Source organism: Emydura macquarii, unplaced genomic scaffold, assembly GCF_026122565.2.
Source record: "Emydura macquarii macquarii isolate MOO-44397 ecotype Brisbane River unplaced genomic scaffold, CSIRO-AGI_Emac_v2 contig_1348, whole genome shotgun sequence".
Lineage (NCBI taxonomy): Eukaryota > Metazoa > Chordata > Testudines > Chelidae > Emydura > Emydura macquarii.
In genome coordinates this window covers 1,418,255-1,443,009 of record NW_027131485.1, presented here as the reverse complement: position 1 = coordinate 1,443,009, position 24,755 = coordinate 1,418,255, and the positions used below count along the sequence as shown (strand labels likewise).

General features: G+C 44.7%; 1 protein-coding gene across 3 annotated transcripts; it reads right to left on the bottom strand.

Annotated features, from left to right (window-relative positions):
* Positions 1 to 1,182: 1,182 nt before the first annotated feature.
* SNX8 (sorting nexin 8) lies at positions 1,183 to 24,625 on the bottom strand. Of its 3 annotated transcripts, none has more exons than XM_067550848.1 (11): positions 24,501 to 24,625; positions 13,625 to 13,815; positions 11,369 to 11,486; positions 7,681 to 7,802; positions 6,823 to 6,903; positions 5,564 to 5,724; positions 4,799 to 4,931; positions 3,637 to 3,705; positions 2,641 to 2,790; positions 2,048 to 2,197; positions 1,183 to 1,405 (listed from the first exon to the last, which is right to left on the bottom strand). In XM_067550848.1, the coding sequence occupies exons 1-11, from the start codon at positions 24,562 to 24,564 to the stop codon at positions 1,292 to 1,294; spliced, it is 1,353 nt and encodes a 450-aa protein (XP_067406949.1). In that variant the 5' UTR covers positions 24,565 to 24,625; the 3' UTR covers positions 1,183 to 1,291. The 3 variants fall into 3 exon arrangements, with proteins under 3 accessions (XP_067406949.1, XP_067406950.1, XP_067406951.1); XM_067550849.1 differs by having other exon boundaries at positions 2,048 to 2,194; XM_067550850.1 differs by lacking the exon at positions 24,501 to 24,625 and adding an exon at positions 14,050 to 14,173.
* Positions 24,626 to 24,755: the final 130 nt, after the last annotated feature.

Below are 24,755 nucleotides of genomic sequence, written 5' to 3'. Positions count from 1 at the left end.
ATAGGTCACGTAACTTTGGTTATTTCAATCATAGCTCGTCTTGAAGCACAAAAATACTATATAGTAAGAATCAGAATTCTTAAATTAGAGAAGTTGAATATACATCTTAATGGGGAAGCTACCTGGCATAGGGAAATAATTATCCTCCAAATTTGACACATTTTTTCTAGTTATTTTGTTTCCTTTTTACCCACTTGAAACTTATTGCCTCTTTTGCCTCAAGGCATTTGCCTTAGTCTTCAATATATAGGGTGCCAGAAAAGAGTGGCACCACCACTGTGATAAATACTGACTCTTGCTGATAAACTAAACCACCTTTGGGGCCTGGCCTGGTTATGTAACAATTGATAGCAGATCAGATCAGCCTGAGCCAATTTGGGTTCTTATGGGCAGCAGTCCTCTGAGGATCCCAATGTGTAACACAGGCCCTCATGAATGGAGATTCCAGCCCTTCCCAGGAAAGTTAATCACCCCACAGCTGTCCTGCTTCAACAGTATGAAAAGTTATCCCATTATAAGGAGTGTGACATAGTTCCAACCAACTATTTTCTACTCATGGGGCAGGCAGACTCCCTTAAGAAATGCTATTCAGCAAGTTCATCTTTGGTCACACATTACTACACATGAGCAAGTATTGCCCTGCGCTCCCCCGCAACACATGAGTTCAACTCTCACACTGGGAAAACATCATCACACCCAGCACTGACCCACCTAGCAGGACTAGACAGCCAATCAGGAGTTTTCACCTGTTTTGCACGTGGATCTAGCAATAAGAAATTAAACACCTACCAGTTGGCCTGGGGGGAAAGGGAGGCTAGCCTTCAGCTCTCCTTACTCACATATGGGTCTAGGTTAGGCCCCAAGCTTAAATAGCAAGGAATGCTTCAGACATCCTGTGCGTCTCTGCACTTTAGACCTTGGCCGGTACGTGTGCAGATAGATGCGTGTAAATAGCTTGTTATGTGCAGTTAGCATGAGCAGCATGGGGCTTCAGCAACAGCTGAACTGCGAAACTTGATGCCCCAGGCCACTTTCAGTCCTTAGGCAAGAGGGCCACGGGGGCAATGAATCTCAGTCATGCCCCATGGCACTTCAAAATAAAGAACAAAAATTAAGAGATTGTCTTTCTGTATGTGCTGCCCTGTTTCCAGTCTGTCCATAAGTCAGAGAGCAGCTCAAAGCAGCAGTATAAAAATAGCTGTTTGGAGGATTCATTTTAATAACTGGAGATAGAGGTCACACCCCTCTCTTGACTGCAGTTCGACTTGGTCAGTGTCAGATATCAAAGCATTTAATTGGAAAAGAAGTTGCCCTCCGGGGGTGACAACGATGGTGTTGGCATGTTGTTGGGTCCCACAAAGAGGCAGTTCAACTTTGGCTTCAGTTCATTCCAAACTTTACTCATCTGGAGGAGAGAAAGCAAAACAGCTTGATGGGTCATCACCTCATCACCCAGCAGCGCTAAGCTGTGTTGGAAGTTGGTCAAAAGCCAATGCATTTGCAGAAATGTTACATGGAAAACCAGTGAGTCCAGAGCACCCTTCCATCAAACTGGTGCAGCTCTCTGAAGATCCTGTCATCCTTACCAAAATACACAGGGAGGGAAGAGAGTTTCAAAGGCTTGATCAGAGCCCTCCACTGAGATTGTCTCCCCTAACAAACGCTTTCATAAAGCAATGAATGGAAAGAAGTCTGAACCTAGGAAATGCTGAATGATTTATTTAAACATAAACAAGGCAGCCTGTTAGGTTCTTTTTATTTCTATATAATTGCTGTTTAATACGAAACAAAAAGCAGATCCAGCTAGCAAATACACAGCATCCACAACTCAATAACCAGCGTTCCACATGTGACTGTCAGCCAGCTCCAAAGCAAAAGTCACATTGGGGAATGGGGGTGAGGGGACTAAAATGAATGAACGCGTGCAGGCACACCCTGAGTTTATCTGCGCTATCTTCAAAAGGACAGCCCCAATTTGAGAAAGAGCAAAACAAAATGCAAATACGTGTTTTCATTTGGGGGAAGGGAGACAAAATTAAGAACTTACCTCTTTATGCCCCTGGATCTGGGAATTGACAAAAGCCCCCAAGATGTGGGAAGTGAGAGGCAGGTAGATATGGATCAGCTGTGTCTCCTGGTGCAGGCAGTAGAGAGAAAAGTAATTCCGCAACTCCATGGTCAGGATAGCATTCTCCTGCTGAGATATGAAAAACCCAGTTAACCTCATTGTCCAGGAGGGAAGTGCCAAGGGGGTGGGCCGGAATGCATCATTCCTCAGTGTCCACTCATACCACCAGAGTGCAAGGAGTTCTCTCTATCCCTGTAACTCAAGCACTTATCAAAATGCCCATTTTGCAGCAACTGGTGAGATCATAAAGCAAGCACTTTCCACCATACAGACTGTGCATTTCTGCACCTTCTAATGGCAGCTATATAGGACCTCCTTGTTTTTGACACCAAACACCAGCAGTAAGTGTTCTGCAGAACAAATGCACTTTCCTTGCTGCACAGCAGTTAATTTGAATAAAACTGAAGTCTGTGAGTGAACCTTTCTGCCTGTTCCAAAAACACTGATAAGCCACATTATGGCAATATTAAGAAGAGGTTTCCATCCCACACACAGAGAAACCGCTGCCCTACCTCCACAATTCGTGACTCCAGCTGTTCCATGGACTCTGGCTCCTTGTTCTGCACAGTGGCACTCATCATCTGCTTCTTCATCATGCTGTACTTGTGCAAAGCTCGCTGGTGTTTGTGCAGTACTCCCTTCTCATGCCTCTCACACAGATCCTTCAGGAAGAAAGGAAACAATTGATATTCACCGCACACCCGAATTTAGATGTAAGGCAAGGAGCCATGGGGGATGGTGGGGCCTCGTGCAGGAGAGACTGTATACGTCTGGGAGGTACACAGCTGAGGGCATGTAAGAGTCCACAGTTTAGAAATTGCATGTGACATATCAAAGTCTTTTTTTTTTTTAAATGAGAAACTGAACTGCTCAGAGCCAAAAAAGGAGGTACAGCAGGTGATCTGAAGCTGCATCTCTGCCAATGTACCTTGAACTTTATCAACACCAAGCTTCCTATCTGTGTATCCCTTTTCAATATAAAACATTGCTAATTAACATCAGTGTTAGCTTGCAGCGCCCTGCTATTCCAGTCCTGGACTGGGAGCCTCTTCAGGAAGGCTGCCGCCAACTGCGTTAAACTGTATTTAGATACTTTTTTGCACAGTGTCCCTGAAGGAGTAGGCTGAGATTGTAAAATTCATTTCACTTGTAACTGAACTCAGGTCTTCACATGCAAAGGGCTGGCCCATTAATTCATTCTCTTCCCCTGTCCCCCAAATAGCTTACTTATGAAAAAGATTAGCTGATTCCTACAAGTGAAGCAGATGGGTATCTTCAGCTCCTTGCAAGTTCTGGTGTCCAGCAAGATTTTTTAGGAGCCAAGAGCAGATCAGTAACACTTCAGAGCTCACCAAGGGTAAGAACCACTCCCCTCATTCTACATGATGCCAGTTTGCCTCTGAACTGACTTTCCAGCCAATTTTCCATTCACTTGGTGTTACACCCTCGAAAAAGCATAGAACCGTTCTAAACAACTTTCTCACTGGCAGAGAAACAGCAACACTCACTTTATAGGACTGGAGTAAATCCAGGAAAAGGTTCAGCTTCTCCACCACATCACTCTCTTCCTGTTTTCCCTAGAAAACAAGAGACAAGTACATTTCATATAAGCCTGGCACAAGCTCACAACACAGCTCTTCAAACCCACCCAGTCTGTTTACTCTCCACCATATTCCCCCAGGTGCACAAGCTATTACACATAGCTACATCAAGCAGTTCTCACAATGGGGCTTGAAACTTTAGCCTTGGAAACCAGGATGAACACAGAACTAACTGGAGCACAAACAAGCATTCTGATTGCCTGGTCACTGCAACAAGAGGCTGGCATCATGAGTCCTGTGAGGTTTTCCATGCAGTTCTGTCTGGAACCCCTGCACTCACAGAACCCACCATCTTCCCTCTTTAAGACACACCTATTCCAGGTGACCTATAAACACCAACACTGCCCCCTTAAAAGACTTAACGAAACAAAAAGCAGAGCTGACTAGACAGGAGCTAAACTTCAGCACTTGCTTCTTGTGTCCCATCTCCCTTCCTGTGTCTGTGTTATGTAGGCTCATTGGTGCAGGAACCTGGTCTTATTTATCTATAAAGCACCCAGAACATCTTTAGCACCATGGAATGATGGTTGTAGTGAAGGGAAACTATCACTCACCTTTCTGGACTGTCATATGCTCATATTATTCCAATGGTCAACACCACAATGTACTGTTTCTACAGCAGCAAGACCTCGTGTTCTGTCTGAATGAGTTTCATGTAGTGTTTAACAAGTGGCAAAGGTCAAAACTTAACACAGAAACAGGTCCTGCTGGACTATATCCATCACATGATCTTAATCAGGCGGAATGCAGAATTCTTGGACCATTTGGGACAGTCACTATTTTCTTTATTCTTTAAACCTTTTAAAAGGTTTCCCCTTTTCCCCTCCGTATTATGCTTTCCCTGCATGAGTTTGTTAATTCCATCAGTCAGAACAAGGTGCCCAGTAGTATACCTGACCAGCTGGACATGGCTTTGGACTAAAGCCTGTATAGCTGCAAAGAAAGGGGGAGTAATTTGTGGGGCACCCATGCTTAGAAGGCTTTTGAATCAAGAGGTGACAAGACAAAACATACCTCTCAGTGTATCAACTGCAATTATACAGGAGAAGCAAATAGCAGAGGAACTGACCTGCTGTGCAGCCTTATCAGCCAGGAGCGCAAATTCGACAGACAGGCCTTTCAAGGCCTGTTTCAGAGTCCCCCACGTGCTATTGTTCAGAGCAGCCCAGGAGGGAAGTGGTGTAGTGTCTGAGCCCAAAGCACTGGGAGAGGAAAGAAGAAGCAGAGTCAGATCCCAGTAAGCAGCTAGGTTTGTCTGACGATTTACCCCTCCCAGCAGCTATTGGAAATTCCCTCTCAAAAATCACTAGGGGGCTCTAGGTAAATAGAATCCCCTAGGAATCAGGCTGCAATAAGTTTATATCTATTCTCCGGGAAGAGTCAAGTTAGCAGCAAAGTGCAGTGATAGCAGTTTGGTATGTGGGTGAGTGTATGCACACACGAGAAAGAGAATGAAGGGAACTGTGCACTGCCAAGCACATGTTAGTGTTTTCAATTTAAAACAAAAATGAGGAGTGTGTGAACAAATACAGCATGTAGAAGGGTCTAGGAATATGCACAACCACACGCCCATGTACTTGGGGACTGTACCATTTCATGCAAGTGTAAATTAGATCCAGAATATCAATCAATGTATTGCCATTTTCCCTCCCTCATCATGAGGAACACACCAACTAGGTTTTCTTCTCTCTGCAACAGGAAAAAGTGATCCTGGTTTGTGCCATGTGTCTTCAGACATACATGCCTTATCCCCACAGACACTGGGTACACCTACTGCTCTCTTTGCTCAAGGCTGTTCAAAGAAATGTGCTCTCGTCCTCACACCCTAACCTACCTTAGTTCCTTTCCAAATATGAGAAGATCTGAGGCATTATCAATGGCTCGGGAAGCTATTCTTTCCGCACGATCCCGCAGTTTGTAGAAGCTATTGTAGATGTTTCGGATAAGCTCTCTACTGGCAGCAAACTGGACCTGGATGTCGGCTGGGAGGAAGTCCTGAGGCAGCAAAAGAGAGCTCAGTAATAGACTCAGTTACACAATAAGTCACGAATAGAGAGGTTAGGAGTATTAGCCTGGTGATATCTAAAATAGTTATGTTCTGAGAGGAGCCATTAAAAATGGCATTATGGTGTTCCAGGCCTATCAGTGGTTCCAGGTCAGAATTCTAACTGCAGCCCTGCAAACTCCAGCAGGTATTAAATGCTCAGTTGAGCTGCTTCTGGCTTGTGCCTCATCAGCAGAAGATTGTGCGGCCAGAGCTTAGTTAACAATTCCATTGGTGATGCACGGGCCACAATAGGATCCATCTCAGTCTCCCATAGCCGTTTGCTCTGCTGAGCTCACATCAGTAAAAGTTTGAATAGTCCCTAGTGTCAAGCACTGTGAATAATACACACATAGGAGGCAGGACTGCTGAGTAATAAAGGTGCAAATAAATAATGATGATGGTATTGCAATAGCACCTAGGAGCCCCAGTCATGGACCAGAGCCCCATTATGGTAGGTGCGGTATACATTTTTTTTAAAAAACCCCTATGCAACATTTAACCCTTCACTGGTTGCTTTATTTTCCCCTTACCCCAGGCTGAACTTCTGCAAAAGCAAGCAACTCCTGGGAGAAATGATGTCAGGTTCAGCAAGAAAGAGATGCAATCAGGTTACAGCAGCCTTACCCAAACAAACAAAAACTAAACTAAAAATGGTGAAATTCATAGCATCTCTCATTGACAGAGAAGGTTAATGACACAATAGAACAGCAACCTACAGGCTGAACTTTCCAAGTGTGCAGGTTATTTATAGTTAATGAAAGAATGTGCATTTGGACAAAGAATTCTCTCACACTATTTCTGTGCTATTTTACTACCACCATTGCTAGGCCCAGGTTGGGCATACTGGGTCTAGAAATAACTAACTATATATGCTTTGTTATGAAGAAGACAGAAGATCAAGTCAAAAGAGGGTCCCTTACAACTCTGTGGAAATTTCTCCTTTCTTCTTCAAATACAGCCCCTCTCTTTTACCCAACAGATACAAGACCTTGTGCACATGGGCAACGGGTATTAAGATTGCAATTATGCATCATAAAGAAAAATACCTTGGCCCGGGGGGCTAGTGGGCAAGTCATGAACTCGTCTCCAACTCCTTGGACCAACTCCCTCAGCTTGTGCTGCACATCCTGGAAAAACAAAAGAAACCACCACCAACCAGCCAATAAATTAAACCCATCAGGCAAGTCACACAGTGACAACAAACGGCCATTTCAATCCCCTTAAAGCTTGGGCCTCTTCATGCACTAAAGCAACAAACCACAAACGGTTGCTTTTATTACATTCTAAAAGGGTCCGCCATGTTGTGGCATTTAACTCTTCCTCCTTGCAGGGGGGAGAAAAACAAAAAAAAACTAAAAACAAAAACCCAACCTTTTATGCCAAAGAGGCACTGAAAAAAGTGATTCCACGTACTGATCGCATTTATAGGCCCCCGACTCACTTCTCTCTATGAATTTCCAACTCCCGTATCACCTCCTTCCCCTAAAATTTCGACATGCGAATGTTAACCGTCCTCCTCAAATGCCACATTCATCTGAGGAGGAAGTTCTGTGCTAAGAAGCCTGAATTAAGAGACTGAAAAAACAAACATTGTTTCTTAGCTCTCCCCTGGTCAAATATATTTCTGGGGAGTATCAGAGATAAGGAATGGTCCGACATATTGCCACAGGAAAGAGCATTATTTTCAAAAGATCATGCCTACAGCATTGCAGAGATGACAACACATCCCACTGGCCAGTGGCAGAGATATCTTGTGCAGAGGAAATGCTCCACTCGCCCCTTGTAGCCAGGATATAATTGGGGGGATGACAAACATGCAAGCAATAAGCAGCTATAAACTTGGTAACTGTTTCCCAGTGCACAGGAAGTTGCGCAAATCCTTGGCATCACTAATAAGTACTCACCGACCCACTGAAGGAGAGAAAGAGCTTCAGGAGCACATCTTCCGAGAACGGGGGATGCCGAGCCATCAGATTAATGAAACGCTTCAGAGCCCGTCGCCTAGACTCTATAAATTCGCGGTCAGCTACAGGAGGGAACACTATATTAGCTTTAATGAATTAGACATTGCAGCAGGTTCAGAAAGAGGGAAAGGCAGCACCACGTCCAACTGCTCCTTTGCACTGACATCTGCAGCAAAACCACTGCACCATCGGTGCGCCTTCAGTCAACTCCATGCAAAGATCTGCTGGGTTCACTGGTCTAGCCATTAACTATCAGAACACTGTAAATCCCCTCAAAGGGCCTGTTACAGCAAGTCTTAGCTAATGCTCCAGCTCTGCAAACACTTCAGCACCTGTTGACCTCAACAGGACTAATCAGGTGAGCCAAATTAAGCATGTGTCAATTTGCAGGATTGGAGCCTTAGATTGCAAGCTCTTGGGTACAGGGAGTTTCTCTTCCGTTATGATTATGCTGCATCTGGAACAACGGGACCCTTATCCTGCGGGGGGCCTCTGGAGATTACTGCAAACCAGATGATTATAAGTAGCAGCTGCAAACACCATCCCAACTACAAAGTGAACCATCCCATATCTTAAAAAGATGATCTAGGAAGCATAATTATCATCTGTGCCCTTTTTAGCTCCTTTCCATTGTGGAAATATGGCTTCAAAATATTTTCCTCAGACGTTCTTGTTTGGGTTGGAATTTTTGTTAGCTGTGGTGTGTTTTGTTGTTGTTAATTTGTTTTGTTAAGACTGGTATTCCTCTTTTCATGGAAGACAGTGGTGAGACCTTTGGAGGATCTGGAAGGCAATTCTAAACAAACTAAACCCTAAAGTGCAGCTCCCCTAGCTCCTAATTGTCAAGTTACAAGTTCAGCAACCCATCCTCCCTGAAATGGGAGGGGGTCAGATTTCTGCAGGGGTTCTCAAACTTTTTTTGCTGGGACCCCCTTTGAAAATTTCAGGCTGTGATGACCCACACTGAAAAAAGCAGCAGCCCCCCTATGCCATACCACCCCCCCCTCAATGTCATGTTACTCTTACTTCTGCACTGCTGCTGGGGGTGGTACTGCCTCAGAGCACCCAGTCAGCAGCTGCTGTTCTCTGGCCACCCAGCTCTGAAGGGCTCTGGCTGTCAGCCGTGCACAGGGCTGACAGACGCAGCCCCGACATGCGTGGGGGCTGACAGTTCGTGACCCCCCCATAATAACCCTGTGACCCCTTCAGGGGTCCCAGCCTCCAGTTTGAGAACCCTTGGACTACTGTCATGTCCCTATGCACGTAATTCAAACATCATGCCAAAGTCTAGATCTTATATTTATAAAGTTAAACAAAAACCACCAACCACTTTTTTTGTTTTTGTTTTTTAAAGGAAGGCGAAAGGATTGCAAGGAAAATGATGCAGCCTTCTAAGCACACAAATAGCCTAGTGACCCATTGCCCCACTTATTAGAAGGGTCCCTGACAACGTTTTCACATTGTAAGGGGGCAGTGAGGGGCATCGTATCTTTTTGATTCCCAGTTGACCTTTAACTTGAGAGTTGGTTGGCCTCCACAGGTCCCAAAATGATCCTCACCCACCAAGTGATTTGCTCGAGTCACAAGTTCACTCAGACTCCCTAAAACCTTGTGCTCTGCAATTCTGCTTCCCTGTTTTATTAATCTAACTAGACATCGACCCACGATAACATGAAGTGAAATAGCAATTACCAGGAAGAATTTTATCTGTACATTTTGTGGGTTTTTTGTGGGTTTTGTTTGTTTGTTTGTTTCTTGTAAAGTTTTCTAGGTCACCAGTACTCACTACCATCCACTCTCCAATGGAGGAAAGACAAACTCAAGTCAAAGTGCATGGAAGGGTAGAAGAGAGTGGTGAAACTCTGCTCCATTCCAATTGCTACACACTCTTCATCTAGTGATTGTTGTCACCTCCTTTCTTTATGGGTCATTCACAACCCTGGCTAGAACTAGCAACAAGAAATTTTTAAAAAGGAAAATTTAAGATGGAAAAAAAATTAGCAGGCAAATAACTTCCTAAATGTGAGATCTGTTGGACTACAGAATTGAGGCCCATGGGGAGTGATAGAAGCTCCAACATTTGGACCATTTAGATCCACTGCTTTATTCTGTGTGTAAGATATATAGTAGAGAATAATCCAGTACTAATATGGGGATGAAAAAAGATAACCTAATAGATGTTTTGCATCTCTAATTTCCATGATATCTGATCTGACTGATCTTCAATAAAATGATCAGCAGTGAAATAGTGTTGACATTCAGTATTGTTGCCATGGGTTATTGTTAGGTTTAAGAGTTAACTCTCCACCAATATTAACAGGAGCACGTCACTCCTCTCACAGGTATTGTTTCAGGCTGCAAATTCTCACAGACCACTCTGAATCAGGTCACATTCAAGCATTAATCCTTGAAACCTCAAGAGCTAGACTTAAAAACAAAAAAACCCCACACCCCTAACATTCTACAGAAGTTGACAACACTACCAGAGTAGCTCCAGAATATCATTCTGGCCTGTTCTGGTTCACTTTAAACCCTGCTCCAGAACACTTCACCGATTTTGGATTCTTCTTTGCTAGGGCATAATGTGGACTCCTTAAATTAAATGAATAATTTATTGTGAAATGTTAAACTTGGCAATATGGGCAGAAGACAAGACAGTAAAAGGCTTGTTCTTTAGCAGATAAACCAGAAACAAAACAAATCTGTATAAGAGACTGATGTCACATATTAAATAATAAAAATAAAATTTGAAAACAATGTCAAGATTTCAGACTAGAGAAAAATATATCCAAAGTAGCTTTGATGTGTAGTCTGGCTTGGAGTATTATTTCACTATCCACAAGTACATTGTAACATGAAGGAATTGACAGGCTGATCTTCCCTTAGAGAAGAACAAAGATGTCTCTGATAGGAAGATACCTTTTATATATAGACAGCTACTTAATTCATGTGATCAGTATTGGTATAGAAAGATTTTCATGGGAGATGACACTGCCCAGAGACGCTAAATACTCTGCTTGTAAATGAAAGGCCATAAGCTTGAACAAAGAAAAGTGGGAGTAAGCCACACTCACTAAAGGGAGTGTTTAAACCTTTTAATATGCAAAGGATTCCCCTTCCCCACTTTCCATCTCTATGGTTCTCCCACCACGGAGAAGAGATGGGATGTCCAGAGCATCTTTTGTACTCAGGGCACTTCAAAGTGATGCGCTATAGCACATACTGCAACTGCTTAATGGTACAGTAGTCATTCTACACTCGCCAATGTGCATCAGGACGAGGGACATTATAACCTACTTTACTGAGGAAGAAATAGCTGAAACTCTATCCTACTCCTAGGCCTATCCTTTATCTAGGACTAGCCTTACTCTTTTCATGAATGCCACAGGAATGTCAACTTGCACCTGAAGAGTCACCAGTGGAACTTTAAATTAATCTCATCTGAAAAGGACTTCTAGCAGTGCAGTACTGTGCCTCCCACAAGGTCTGCACTACAATGACAACACTGCTTTTTGAACCAGAGAAAAACAAATGCTATGGACTCTTGAGACACGTGCATTCTCAACTGTATTCTCATGAGCGCACTCGCACCAGAGTCCATCCAGTCACTAGGAAGACCCAAATTTACCTCCCAGCATTCTCTTTGGTGGAAGCGCAGGCACCATGCGATAAGGGAACTTCTGAAGGAGCATCTCATGGAACACCACAAAGTCATTGTATCGCCTGTACACAGAGCACTTGAAGCGCTGAAACAGAAAGAGAAACCACACATCACTCAGGGAGGACAACAGCAGCATTTCAGTGATTTCCTTGCAACCAGGTTGTGCTAAAGCCACATGTAGGACTTCAAGAGAATGACTGGTACGTTTCTTGAATTTGTTTTAAGCCAGTGGTCCCTAAACTATGGGGTGCACCCCCCCTAGGTGGGCACGGAAGAATGTTCAAGGGGTATGGCAGGGCCCAGGCCAGCCCCCATGGGGGGCGGAGAGGGAGCACCATCTAGCCCCGCTCTGCCCCCAGCTCCACTTCAGCCCCACCCCACCCCCAGTCTTGGCCCCCAGCCTCTGGCCCCAGCTGCAGCCCTGCTCCCGGGGAGGCGCAGACCAGATAACAGGGGGCGTAGACTAAAAGAGTTTGGGGACCACTTCTTTAAGCAAACAGGAAAAAAAAAAGTCTCTCAGAACCCTCCAGCCACCTCTCCATTTATATTAAGCCATTCGAGTGTGTAATTGGATAGCTTACTGGTGGGGTAGGTCCCTTTGGGAACAAGAGTTTCAGCAAAAAGCACATTTCAAATTCCATACAGAGAAGTGTTTTCTCTGGGTCACTAGAAGGAAGTAATAGAAGTCCCTAACCTTGCTGTGATTCCACATAATTCCTCCACACAAAGTAACAATGCAATGAGCACCCTAACACTATAGAATACACCAGCATCAAAATGCTCCTTAAATCACAATTCCAGTTCCCGGTAGCAGCCACCAACCCAGCAAAATAGCTTTAAGCAAGCATAGTTCTCAGCTCCAAAACCCAGCTGTTTGACCTATTTTAGTGAGTCATGCAGCAGAATGAGGAGCAAGTGGGAATTGCTGTGGGATCCCTAAGACCGTGTTAAAGTTCCTTATAACCTTAGTTTCAGGATTTTTGCATTTCTGATGCCAGGTTGCAGGAATGAACAACGTGAAAACCCAGGGTTTGGAGATTAATTTGGGTCCAAAATGAGTGATGCAGCACATAAAGAGGGACACTTAAGAAGCACGTTGGCAAGTAATTTAAAAACCACATTTGGCTGATGGAATGGCAAGTTGAAAAGACTAACTGTCATCACATCCATCCACATTACATTTGCATCATATGCTGCTAGTTCTTATTGCAGGGCTGTGCAATTTCAGAAATAACCCAACGAGACAAATAACTGGAGCACAATGGAAACAGCTCTTAAGGCCTCCTCGTATCTGCTCTGCAATCAGCAGTCTGATTTGTTCTTGCAGATTTCAGCTGGTGCCCAAGGCACAGCTACTGCCTTTTTATGAAGAATCTCATTACGCAGAAAGAGAACTGTGGGAAGAACGATGGCTCAGGGAATTGGTAATGGGATAAGAAGCCTGTCAAACCTGTGTCTTGAAGGTGATGCTAGCTAAGGACAGTAATGACTGAAAATTGCTACAACTGCCGTCGGACAATTGCTTCTTTAGTGACCTGTGTGGAGTGAGTTGGTACTCTTGGGCCAGTTCTTAGGGGACAGATAGAATGGGACAAACCATCACAGAAGACACTAATGAGCAATCTCACAAAGGGGACAAAAATTGAATGGGACATAGAAACTGAGCTCCCCTCTCACTCCAAAGGTTGTCCTTACAGTCAGGATTGGATAAGTGACTTGGGAGTGGTGTGGGAGAACTTGCAGCACTGCTGCTGGCTATGCCATATCAGTTCCACATATAAAGGACAGGACTTCAGAGTCAAGTGCTGTCAACTTCATGAACTAGCAAATTGGAAATACCAGACTGATGCAGACTATTAGTTGTTATACCAGACTTCCAGCTCTAGACACCTGCATCCATGTACAGTCTAGCCTTCAAGTGAGCTTGGTAGTTATGCGCTAGTCCTCAGAGGATGTCCATTCACCTTACTAAATGACAACAGTATTTGTCAGTCCCAGCTTTGGAGATGCCCAGTATTAGAAAGGCAGAGATTAGGATTAAGCTGCAGGGATGAAATTGTGCAAAAGACACCTATATGAATGCCTGACTCAAACCACCATCACGAATACATCAAACAGATTAAAAACAATTATCTGGCTTTTGAATACAAGTTAAACAATCGTATGGAAGCTCCTGAGACTAGAGAACACATTTTCCCACAGACCCGTGTTCTCCCATGTTACCTTGCTGGAAACTTCATACTCCACATGTTTCAGAAAAAGGCCCTTCTTCTCAGGTATAAGCTCCACCTGCACCGTGTCCTTGCTCAACAGCTCTTGTAGGGTGTGGGAGAGCAGCAGCGGGTTTCCCTGGGGCGTCTGCATTAGCAGCTGTTCCTGTTCGCTCGGCTCACTTACTGGAGACTTTGCCAAGTCTGAAGAAGGAAGAGAAAAATCGCAGTTTTTGAGAGGAAAAACTGAGTGGAAAGAAGGAGCCTTAAAATATCCTGTTCCTCTGCTATGTCCTCTCACAGCACCTCAACACCAGTCAGAAGAGCAACCAAGCCACTCCTTCCACAAGAGGCTGTGCTCATTTAACTACCTCCTCCACTCTTAACACATTCAGTACCTCCCTCTCCACAGCACCCATGAGCAATCACCAATTATACCTAGTCATGAAGCCAGCGCTGCTTCTCTGTTAAAGGCCAGATTTGTTCTGTGAACCAGCTATGAGGCCTGCATTTCCTGTCTGTGCAGCTCCCACCACCGCAGAATCTGCCAAACTAAGTGAATACCTAACTCAGCACTCTGAGATCCTGCCTAGAACAACTTGTGGAAGGAAGGAAACTTATTTTAAACAGCAGAGTAGGAATTAAGCTATTACTTTCACATGTCATTAGAAAGAAAGGAGACACTTCACCTGACAGAACTTAATTAATCTCTATGATAGCATATTGTGGTATGTGGGAATTAATTAGCCCAATTAACAATTTTAGCATCGCAGTACACTAACACTCCAGACAAGAGGCTTCTTGATTAGGGCAGCTAACTGGGCAAATTTTCACTCTCAGCAAGTTCTGGATAAGATTCCAACTTCACACGCCAAGGGTCATACATCCGAGACAGCGCAGCTTTTTACAATGAAGTCAAGCACCTCAGCTGGGCAGCTTGGACTGACAGGTCCCCAATAATTCTAAGCAACACATCATCAGTGAACTAAGAGTGGCTCTGAAATACAAAGGGGGTGATAATCTGGGGTGCTCCCTTACTAGATGACATACTGCAGCTCAGCTACACAGCTTGACTTTACTGCATAATTACACATAATATGCAACAGATAAATTCATATAAGTGCTTCATGGGTTGTGGGAAATAAAGATTTTCCTGTTTCCAATCCCGCTGCAAAGGGAAGCTGTAACCATGCTCCCTTTCCAAGGAGGCAGGAGCTGAACCACCTTGCTCAACTGGGCTAAACATCTGTGAGCAGAAAATATCTGGCTGCTTTAGGATTAAAAAGTGTTAACGTCCTCCAGTGACTTAACAAAGGGGCTTCAAGCAACGGCTCAACAGCAGGTAACTGTAGAACACTGGGGTATGGAAATGGAAATTAATTCACAGAAGGCAGAATAAAAGGCTCTTTTTCTGGACTCGAAATCCCTGTCCTTATGATAAGGTTTAACATCCTGTTTGCTGTAAGTCCTGATAAAGGAGAAAACTAGTCCATCTGCAAGTCCACCGACACACTACGTCAAGACATTGAGATCAGGAAGTTTGTTCTGTTTTCCTCAGATATTGGACTTTTTTTAAGTAAAGCAAACAAAATCCAGGACAAGTGACCTTATCCCACAAGTCTAGTTAGTCTTCAGATTCCTGCTAATGTGACTCAAAGAAGGAAGCCTTGAAACCTCAGCATTGCACAGGATAACAAATCACCTGGCAACCACCTATATAATAGCTTCTAAAAGATTTACGTGCCAATAACTTGCAAGAGATCAGTATAGCCTGATTCACTGTTAATGTGGTTTACTGCTGGATGACACTGCAATATATCTGTCCTTCCAGCCATGAGATAGATGCTGCAAAGGTTTCTAGGGACTAGGAAATAGGAAAGGAGAGGTGGAAGACAGTGAAGTCAGGATAAAGGTAGTGAGGTAAGAGGCGGGTTCTCTAATGCAGTGGAAGAATCCTCCCCCGTTTCATCTTTGATAGGGCAGCACTTGATATTTCACTTCGATAAGTAAATCTTTTATCAAAGGCAGTACCCCTTCAGCTTGGCAGTGACATTAAATGCCTTCAGTCAACAATACTCAGACACAAATCATCCCATAATATTAAAATCAATCCACAGAATTAATTCACATTCCTACAACCAGAAAAGCCCCTGTAAGAGACGATTCCTGCTTTCCTAATCCAACACCAAGAGGGTTTTTTAATTACTTGGTTGCCTTTTTAGAAGGTGTACAGTTTGGGGCCACAGCTTCTTTCAGGGTTGCTGTCTCATCAAGGAGATTAATTACTAGTTAGATCAGCTTCAGAAGCTCTTATCCATTTTTTTCCACCTCTATTTCATCTCTTTCCAACCCCACAGGTCCTATGAGCCATCTAAGTTTCTCTCCTAATCATTCCTCAGCAACTTCACCCATTTCTGACTTCAGGCCTTTTTCTATGCTGCCTCATACATCTGGGGCAGCCTTCTGAAGCATATCAAACTCCACCCTCCCCCTTAAAAAGCTTCTTAATACCCACCTATTCCCATGAAGCATTCTAGCAATAGTGACCACACTAAGACAGCTTGAATTTGTTCTCTTGATCTGTACCCTCTCATGCCTTTAGCTCATTGGGACAGGGACTTGTTTTCTATTTGGCACAGTTCTCCCAGTGCCGTGTACACAAACAGCACCATCTAAACAACAAATACCCCAGTGATTGTTCCAAATTGCAGATTAAAGAGGCCTGGTGCACATGGTATGCTTTCAGGTAACCTGCCTCCAGATCCAGAATACACTCCAGGGCAGGGGTTGAAATGCTAAGTGGATTCTCCATTTCTTGATGGAAGACTGCATGCCTTTCTAGAAGATATCCTTCAGGCAAACACAAGTTTGTTAAGACATGGATAACTGGGTGACCTGTGATACATAGGAGATCAAACTAGATGATCTAATGGTCCTTAAGAATCTATAAACCGTACAATTGAATATACCATTGTAGAGAGGGCTTATCTCATCCCCACCCCACGCCTGAACCCAATTCGCTGAAAGCACCCTTTCCCACCTTACGGTTATTTAAGGACTTATTTCATGCATAGACTCATCGCTATCTGAGCGTCTCACACAAACAGAACTCCATGGTTTTCTGTGATGTCATGTGAGTAACTCATGTTCAGAGGAAGAATGACAGGAAAACAATCTTCTAAACAGGGACTGGATAAAATGTGACCCATCCATTTCCTGGGAGCACAGGGTCAACCAACACTAATGTACAACCCCCCTCCATGCCAGTATTCACCTCTTCATCATCCTGCTTGTCGACGTATAAAATAAAGTAGGAATTCCACAACAAGACACTTGCACTGTTCTCCAAACCAGAGCTTCAGCAAGAAATGGCAATCCTTAAAAACAGACAGGAGGGGAAAGATGGGCATCCAACATTTGAGGAGGACCACGGGGGAAAGAACCTGCAGGAGAAATCCTGACTCTTCTGATGTTTGGTCTGTAACCCTTGGAACGCTGACATAAATCCAGCCCAATTCAGGTTCAGAGCAACCCTAGAAAAGTATTCAGCCTCCAAATGGTTAATAATGTGGCTGGCACCTAGATTCCTCATGGGGTTTAGACCTCGCACTGGGAAGCAAATGCAGAATGAAACCCCATCTTGACGATTTCTGCAAGACATGCTTTGCCCATCACAATTTGAATCATGCTACTCCTAAAACCTGCAATACTCTTTCTGTCCTCATCTATTATCAAGCACCCCCTTATTCTCCTAGTCCTCTGCCTCACATCCACCTCTTCAATGAATCCCTTCTTCTCATTAGTGATACCCAATCTCTCCTGAAATGTTTTGTAGTTTATTTAAATTGCAAGACTGTCTATGCATGTGAAGCACCATGTAAATTATGATTCCACAAACGTCAATGTGTATTAACAATAATTGTTAAAACCATCAGTGTGCGTAATACAACCTGGGTGACCAAGCAGGTTAAGCTTGCACTTGTATTGGCTGTGTTTGCAGACCAACAGTCAGAGAACATAACAGGAGGACTGCAGAACAGCTGTCAGTATTTTGGGAAAAAACAGGGAATTAATATTAACCCCACAGAACAACATACTCTAAAGCTGTTCTGCAGCCCATTTTTCACTCTACTGTCAAAGAAACCAGGAACAGACCCAAGATTCTTGGCCAGGAGTAGTGGATAATTGTGTGAATTCATTGGTATGAGTAGCTGCATTCAGCCAACTGATGAAAGTTAAAAGCACATCCCCCCCCATTGAAGTAATAAAATATTGAACCCTTCTTGTCATCCATGCCCTGTAAAGAATTGCATACCTACACCTGTGGAAACATTCCCTTTGATTTCACCAGACCATATAGTAAGGTTTACATATACACGAACATATACATGCCAGAGATATCAAATATGAAGTGCTCCATGACAGCATAAGAGAGTGTCAGTAACAAACAAGGAATTTAGCTGCCTTCTGCAACCCATCTCTTTACCTAGAGAATAACACAAAGGAAACTGCTCTTTTTGCACCCTTATGTCAGCGTACACAAATCTGGGCAAAAGTAGTCACTGATACCATCCTTCGCTTGCAGTAATGGCAGCTCACTGATACATTTCTGTGTGCATGCACCTAGTACAACAAGAAAGGAAGACTCCCAATTTGCACTCTCTGCCATTGGTCATCCCTAGGATCACAAGATCTTGCAAGTCCATATTGTGCAGATTCCACTGGCAAATACAGGTCTCTTTGCTATACTACACCAGTTCTGTATGCATGAATGCAATTTACTTTAAAAAAGTAGTGGTCTAGTCCAGTGTTTCTCAACCTTTAAGTAGCAAGTACTCCCTAACTTCTGAAAATTTTAATAAGTACCCCAACACTCAATTTTCCACTCTGAGAAATACAATCTTTCTCCCCTTTACTGCTGGACGACTGTATTTCTCATAAAGCAGGAGAGTTCTGGGTTCTGCAATGCTGTGTGGCGATGGCAGATCACAAAATCCCCTGCTGTTTCTCCCCTCCTTCTTCCTCCCCTTCCTCCATATAGGAGCAAAGATCAATGCCAGCCAATCACTGTGGCCTGAGGGCAGGGTCATGTGGTGTTCTCCTCACACAAGTGGGAACTTGTGAGCTATGAGCAGGCACTAGCGGCCCACCAGAGTGGATAGCAGCGCTCCCCATGGCCATCCCTAGGGAGGTGCGGGCCTGGGGCAAATCACACTGTGTGGGCCCCTCCAGATTTTTATACTGGTAAAATCTGGGGCTGTCATAGTTGTCAATTTCACTGCCCAGCTACAGCAGTGAAATTGACAAGTAAACCTGTGGGTAGAGCCCAGCTCCAGGACTGGGCAAGCTGCTGGGCTCTCTGCCTGGCTTCCTGGGCACCGGGCTTAGAGCCGGGGAGGAGAGCTGCCACCTGGGCAAGTTGCAGGCAGCTGCCACCTGGCTGTCAGCCCGGGAGGTGGGCAACTGCCACCCAATCCGAGCTGGGGTGGAGGAGGCTTCCACGCAGGCTGGGACCTGGGGATGTGGGCAGGCGGCAGGCAACTACTGCCCACCTTCAAGGCAGGATGCAGGAGGCTGTCTCTCACCTCAGAGCTGGGGCATGGGTGGCAGCCACCCAGCTGCGAGCCCAGCTCACAAGACGCAGGAGGTGCTGCCGGGCTCCCACCTGGGAGCTGTGACTGGGTGGAAGCCAGCAGCTGCCGCCCGGCAGCCACCAGAAGCCACGGGCTGCCGGCCAGCTCCCTTCACTGGGTTTCTCGCCGCATACCCCCTGCCTGTGTCTCGAATACCCCCAGGGCTACACATACCACAGATTGAGAAACTATGGTCTGGAGGTTAAATCTCTGGATGCAGAATCAAGGGTTAGGGGTTTTACTCCTGGGCAAGCTCTGTCAAGTCAAACTCTCCAAACTTTGTTATTCCCATTTTACAGATGGGTAAACTAACAGCTCCTTACATCAGTAGGGTGTTTTGAGGATGAATTAATTCATGTTTTTAAATGGATCAGGCATCCTCAAGTGGAAGGTGTCACAGAAGCACTTATTATATTAGCAACTGCAGCTTTCTTACAAGAAGAGAAAAAAATGTTCTGGAAGCAACACAGCAAACCCTTCAAGAAGAGAAGCTGAAATTTCCTCATCATTATCACAGGTCACAGCCTCAGGGAGAAGAGGTGGCTTCTCATCTCAACAGAGGGAAGCCAGAACTGTACATTTATGCACGTGGAGACTTCAGATTTCCCCTTGGCAAACACAGTTGTTTCACTCACACTTTTGAGCCAGGAGAATTGAAACAATAATATAAGCATCATTCATCAGCATTTCCCCTTCCCCTTCTGCATTTCCACAAAAGCCACAAGAGTTACAGATAAAACATACCAATCTACTTACACTGTCAGTTAAACTCTCTCTCCCCTCCCTTTTAATTCCCCATTGTCCACACCAACCTTCCTTGAACCTGCCATATCTCTCAGCTGAAAGTTCGATGTGTTTTCCCTCATTTATTTTATGTTGAAAAGTCTTACTTAGACTTGAAATATGAAATCTCAAAGAGAAAACAGCAACTCAAAAAACATGTTGTAAGGAAGCCTTTCCCCATCAAGGGGCCTGGCATGCTTTTGACACTCAACTGTCATAAGTTATTCTTGTTTTTAGGTCTCCTATAAACTCATCTGATCTAGCAGGGAGAGACCCAGGAGAACCCAGTCCACTTTGTCCAGTAGAATCTCCTATTTGCTATGCAGGTCTGAGTTCAACATGGAAGAAAAGGCATTCTTCTGACCAGGTTCAAAGAACTATCCATTAGGTTTCCCTTCAGCTGTAACTTCTGTTAGCTGAGGGCTTGTGAATTATATATCTTTGCTACTCCCTTCTCTCCAACACACAGCTGCATGCAACTGTCACCCCATCCACCACACACACCCCAAAAGGCTACCTATTCAATTCCACAATAGATAATTCACAAAGAATTACGACATGGGGATTAGCACGATCTTGATCATCACTTTTCATTACTCTCCAACCTGAGCGTTTCTGGTGAAGCCTTTTCAGTCTCAAACATGTGTCCTAGAACTTCAGCCCTTGCAAGGGGCTGCTCCAGCCTCCATTTCTGATTCTGTGGATCGGGCAGGGAGTTAGTTGATGGCACCACTCAAAACATTTGGGTACTATGTTACCTGAGCACTGTTTAATAAAATGACACTTTGCATTTCTAAAACATCTTCCCATCACAGATCTCAAAATGCTTTACAAAGAAGCGTTTTACAGAAGGGAAACCTATGGCCAAATTAAATCACTTGTCCAACGTCACACAGTGATTCTGGGTCAGAACAAGGAATTGATCCCAAGTCTTCTGAGTCCCAGCCCTGTGCCCTCTCTGCTCAACCACCATGCTGCTAGTTCTCTTAGTGATGAAGTGATTTTCCAAATCTGGATAAAATAAGGAGTCCTTATACTGTATACAGAGCACATTCCACCCAGAAGCAAGGCAGAAGATCCCAGTCTCAATTTGCAGCTACAAGAATACAAATAAATAATAATTAAGTGAGATACAGCTACAAATTGGAGAAATAATAGGATTACAGTAGAAAATCCATTAAGAGCAAAGTCCTGGCCAGTGCAGACTTCGGTCCTCAATTCAAGATCAGTAAACCATTGCTCCTAACATATGGATATGACAGAAGGTAAAAAGCACACAAAGAGGAACTGAAACAAAGATTAGCCCCCTAAACTCAACAAGATAACCTGATTTTAATGACTAGGCACGTAACTGCTGTCCAAGAGACTTCCCTGTTTGAAGATGGCTTTCAGGAAGTCACCAGCCACAGCAGCTTTGCTAGAATCCCCCAGCAATATGAAACTGCCTTTAGAACTTCTCATGGATTGTAACTAAAGAAACTGTCAAGCTTCCGCAGTACCCTCACCCCTTTACTCAGGCCAGGAGAACCCCATCCAAAGGAAGCAACTATCCTGCTCCGCTATCATTTCTTCTTCCCTTGCACATGCAGCAGTTATCTAAGGGGAAGACTAAGGGCAAAGTATTTTAACTATAGCTTTATCATGCAGTAAAATAAGTGCATTGGCAAAAGACCAGTTTGGAGACAATACCAATTAAAACAATCTCTCACCCCCCATTCCAAATATTATTGAAGAGTAGGGTTCCCAGCCACTGTGTGTAGACCAGATTCTAGAACTGAAAAGCTTCAGAAGGGGCGGGGGGGGGATTCTGTGCAAATTCCACTTGCCTGCCACTGGTACAATTCTCTCCACAGTTGAAGATTAACCACTAGAGAAACAAACATCTGAATTTAGCAGTGCATTTGACTTTCAGGACCAGCCATAATAAATCATCAGTTCCGCACAAACTACAATACAGGCAAAAACAACAACAAAATTAACTTACCAGTGCCAGATATCTTCTGAAAGAGTGGCTTGCACCAGTAACATAAGTTACTTTTTAAACTTCTATAACTAGATTCTGTTAAAAAGTACCTTTCATTTTATAGACAAAGAAAGGCACATGGATTAGTAGTTTCCCTGTCCCTTCACAGTAAAATCCATCAACAGCCTCGCTGAAGCCTCACTATTGCAGAGAAGAGGAAAGGTCTTTGGCCTTCCTAGAGCATACATAACCAAACTATGGTAGTTTACATAAGAGGAGCTTAACCATCACAGGCCAGACTAAATTGGGACCATCAAACCCACGCCACGATGCTAGAGAGAAAAATAATGGTGCAATCTATCCTCCCTTCCACAGCCAAAGCTTCCTTCACTAAAACCCAGTACAGATTCACTCCCACTGTTTACAATACAATATTTGTCAAAGGAAGCCAAATGAAGATGAGCAGGTCAGTCAGTTACAGAAGTTCGCATGACAGAAAATCAGATTAGAAGCAGGCGGGCAGCCTATGCCAAGACACCATCACGGTTTCATCATTATAAGCCTCCTAAAGTAGCTGGATCACAACTTTTCATAACAGACACCTAAGCAAGCCTCTCTCTGGCACTACAGGACACAAAGACACTTGTTCCAAGCTCTTACACTGGTCCTGGGTAGCAACATCCCAGATTTATTTTACAAACATGACCAAGGGGGGGGAAATGCAGTAATCCTGTTTCTGTAGAATTAACAAAAGGACGCACATACCTGATGCTGGAAGCAATCCTACCAAACTTCTTATTTCTTTCATGCATAAAACCTGCTTACTTTTTGTTAACTCTACTTTTCTGTGTTTCCAAGCAGACACAAAACACTATCCACAGAACAATAGCGATCAGCTGTCTGAAGCTGCTCTAGTGAACGGAATCCCTCTCTCCTCCCTCAACAAGAAAATTGGCAAAAAAAATAGTGTCCTTCTGCGCTTGATATCTGATTAATATCCAATAGATCATCTTTCTGGGGGCTGTATCATGCCTTGCAGAAGGCTAGAGGTGGTAATACAGCTGTCCCTCCCTCCTCCCCTCTTTAACTACCAAAAGTATAGTGAATTAAAAAACATACTAAAAACAAATAAAAAAATAAGCGACATCAGAAGCTCCCTTCCTTTCTCGTTGCATAACCACCATTGGCAGAACATGCCGTAAGTTTCACCCAACATCACAATCTTGAGAGCAGCTCCCAATGCTGAAGTTATAAGAGAATGCAGCTGAATGTCTTTTTCAAGCTGGGATTTATTTTTGGCTTGTGTTTATTGGGAAAGGAGAAGTGTTCCACATCCTGGACAGTCTGTCCAGGCTGTCTATGATGACAATACATAGCAAACAACATCATAAATTTCCCCATGTGTTTAAAGTGTCACTGAATCCACTTAGATAGCTACAGTAAAACAAAACAAACTCAACTAAAGTCATTCTAGCAGCTGTGATAGTGTCCAGCTATATAACTCCCATTAAGAGTGCTTCACAGTTTGCTGGACTATTCAGTTTTCATGTTAAATTATGAAGAAGGGGACCATTAAAAAAAATAATTATATGTGTGTGTGTGTGTATATATATCCACGTCTTTAACAAATACAAATGGGGCCCTGAACATACTGTGGTCTTGTTCACATTTCATCCAGGATAAAACCACTTGACTTCTCAATTCATTAGCCCTCTTTACCCTCCAGCGGTAATAGGGCTTCTCTGGCAGGCAGGCACCATGATCTCCCAAGATACATGAGTTCACTACCAGCTCTCTCCCTACTCAAGAAGGCAGGCTAGGCACAGGATGAGAACAGACTCAACTCATGCCTGAGATCAAACCTTGGAAAGACTAGGCTAGTAAGCCTAGTATAAATAGAGCCCAGGATCAACAGAATCACTGGGCAAGTCAGTTTGCCTCTCTGTGGCTTGGTCATCCCCAAGATATGGGGAAGACACATTGCTACCCCTCGGCCCAAGTCCCTCTGGGGACTGGGACTGGCTGGGGCATCTCTGCAGATCTAGACCAACTCTTTGGAAACAGGGGGAGCGGATAGCCCTGGTACACACCTGCACACACACCCTGCCCAACTCTCCTGAGGGAAAGGCAGCTCTAATATGCCCCCTTCTCAGCTTTTTTTTTTTTGGGGGGGGGGGTGAGGGCAGGGGAGAAGACAGCCCTGATAAACACCCTCCCCTGCCTCACTCATTTGGGGAGGCAAAGAAGAGCAAGGCATCCCTGACACCCCCAGTTCAACTGGAAGGGAAAGAGACAGCTCTGAAACCCACCTCCTCCTATGTTCATCTCCCAGCTGGGGTAGAGAAGGAAGAGACAGCCCCCACACTCCCTCCGGGGGAGACACCCCCAAGACCCCCTCCTCCTGCCCCCGGCTCCCTTGGGGGGGGGGGGAGAGAGAGAGACAGCCCCGACACCCTCTCCTCTTGCGCCCGGCTCCCGGGGCAAAGCAGCCCTCACCCCCTCTGCCGTACCTGTGCCAGCTCCCCCAGCGCCTGCGGGCACCTCCCCGTCCATCTCGGCAGCGGCCAGGGTCATGTGAGCCCGGGACCCCAGCGGCCTCCCGCTCCCTCCCCTTCCTGCCTCTCCGACCCATCCCCAGCGCCCGCCTCTCAAAGGGGGCGGGACGGGGCGGGCAGAGTCGGCCCGTAGCCGCGCCGGGCTGGAGAGAGTCCGCCTGCCATGGGGCGGGCTGAGGGAGTGGAGCCCTCCGGGGCTGGGCCTTATAG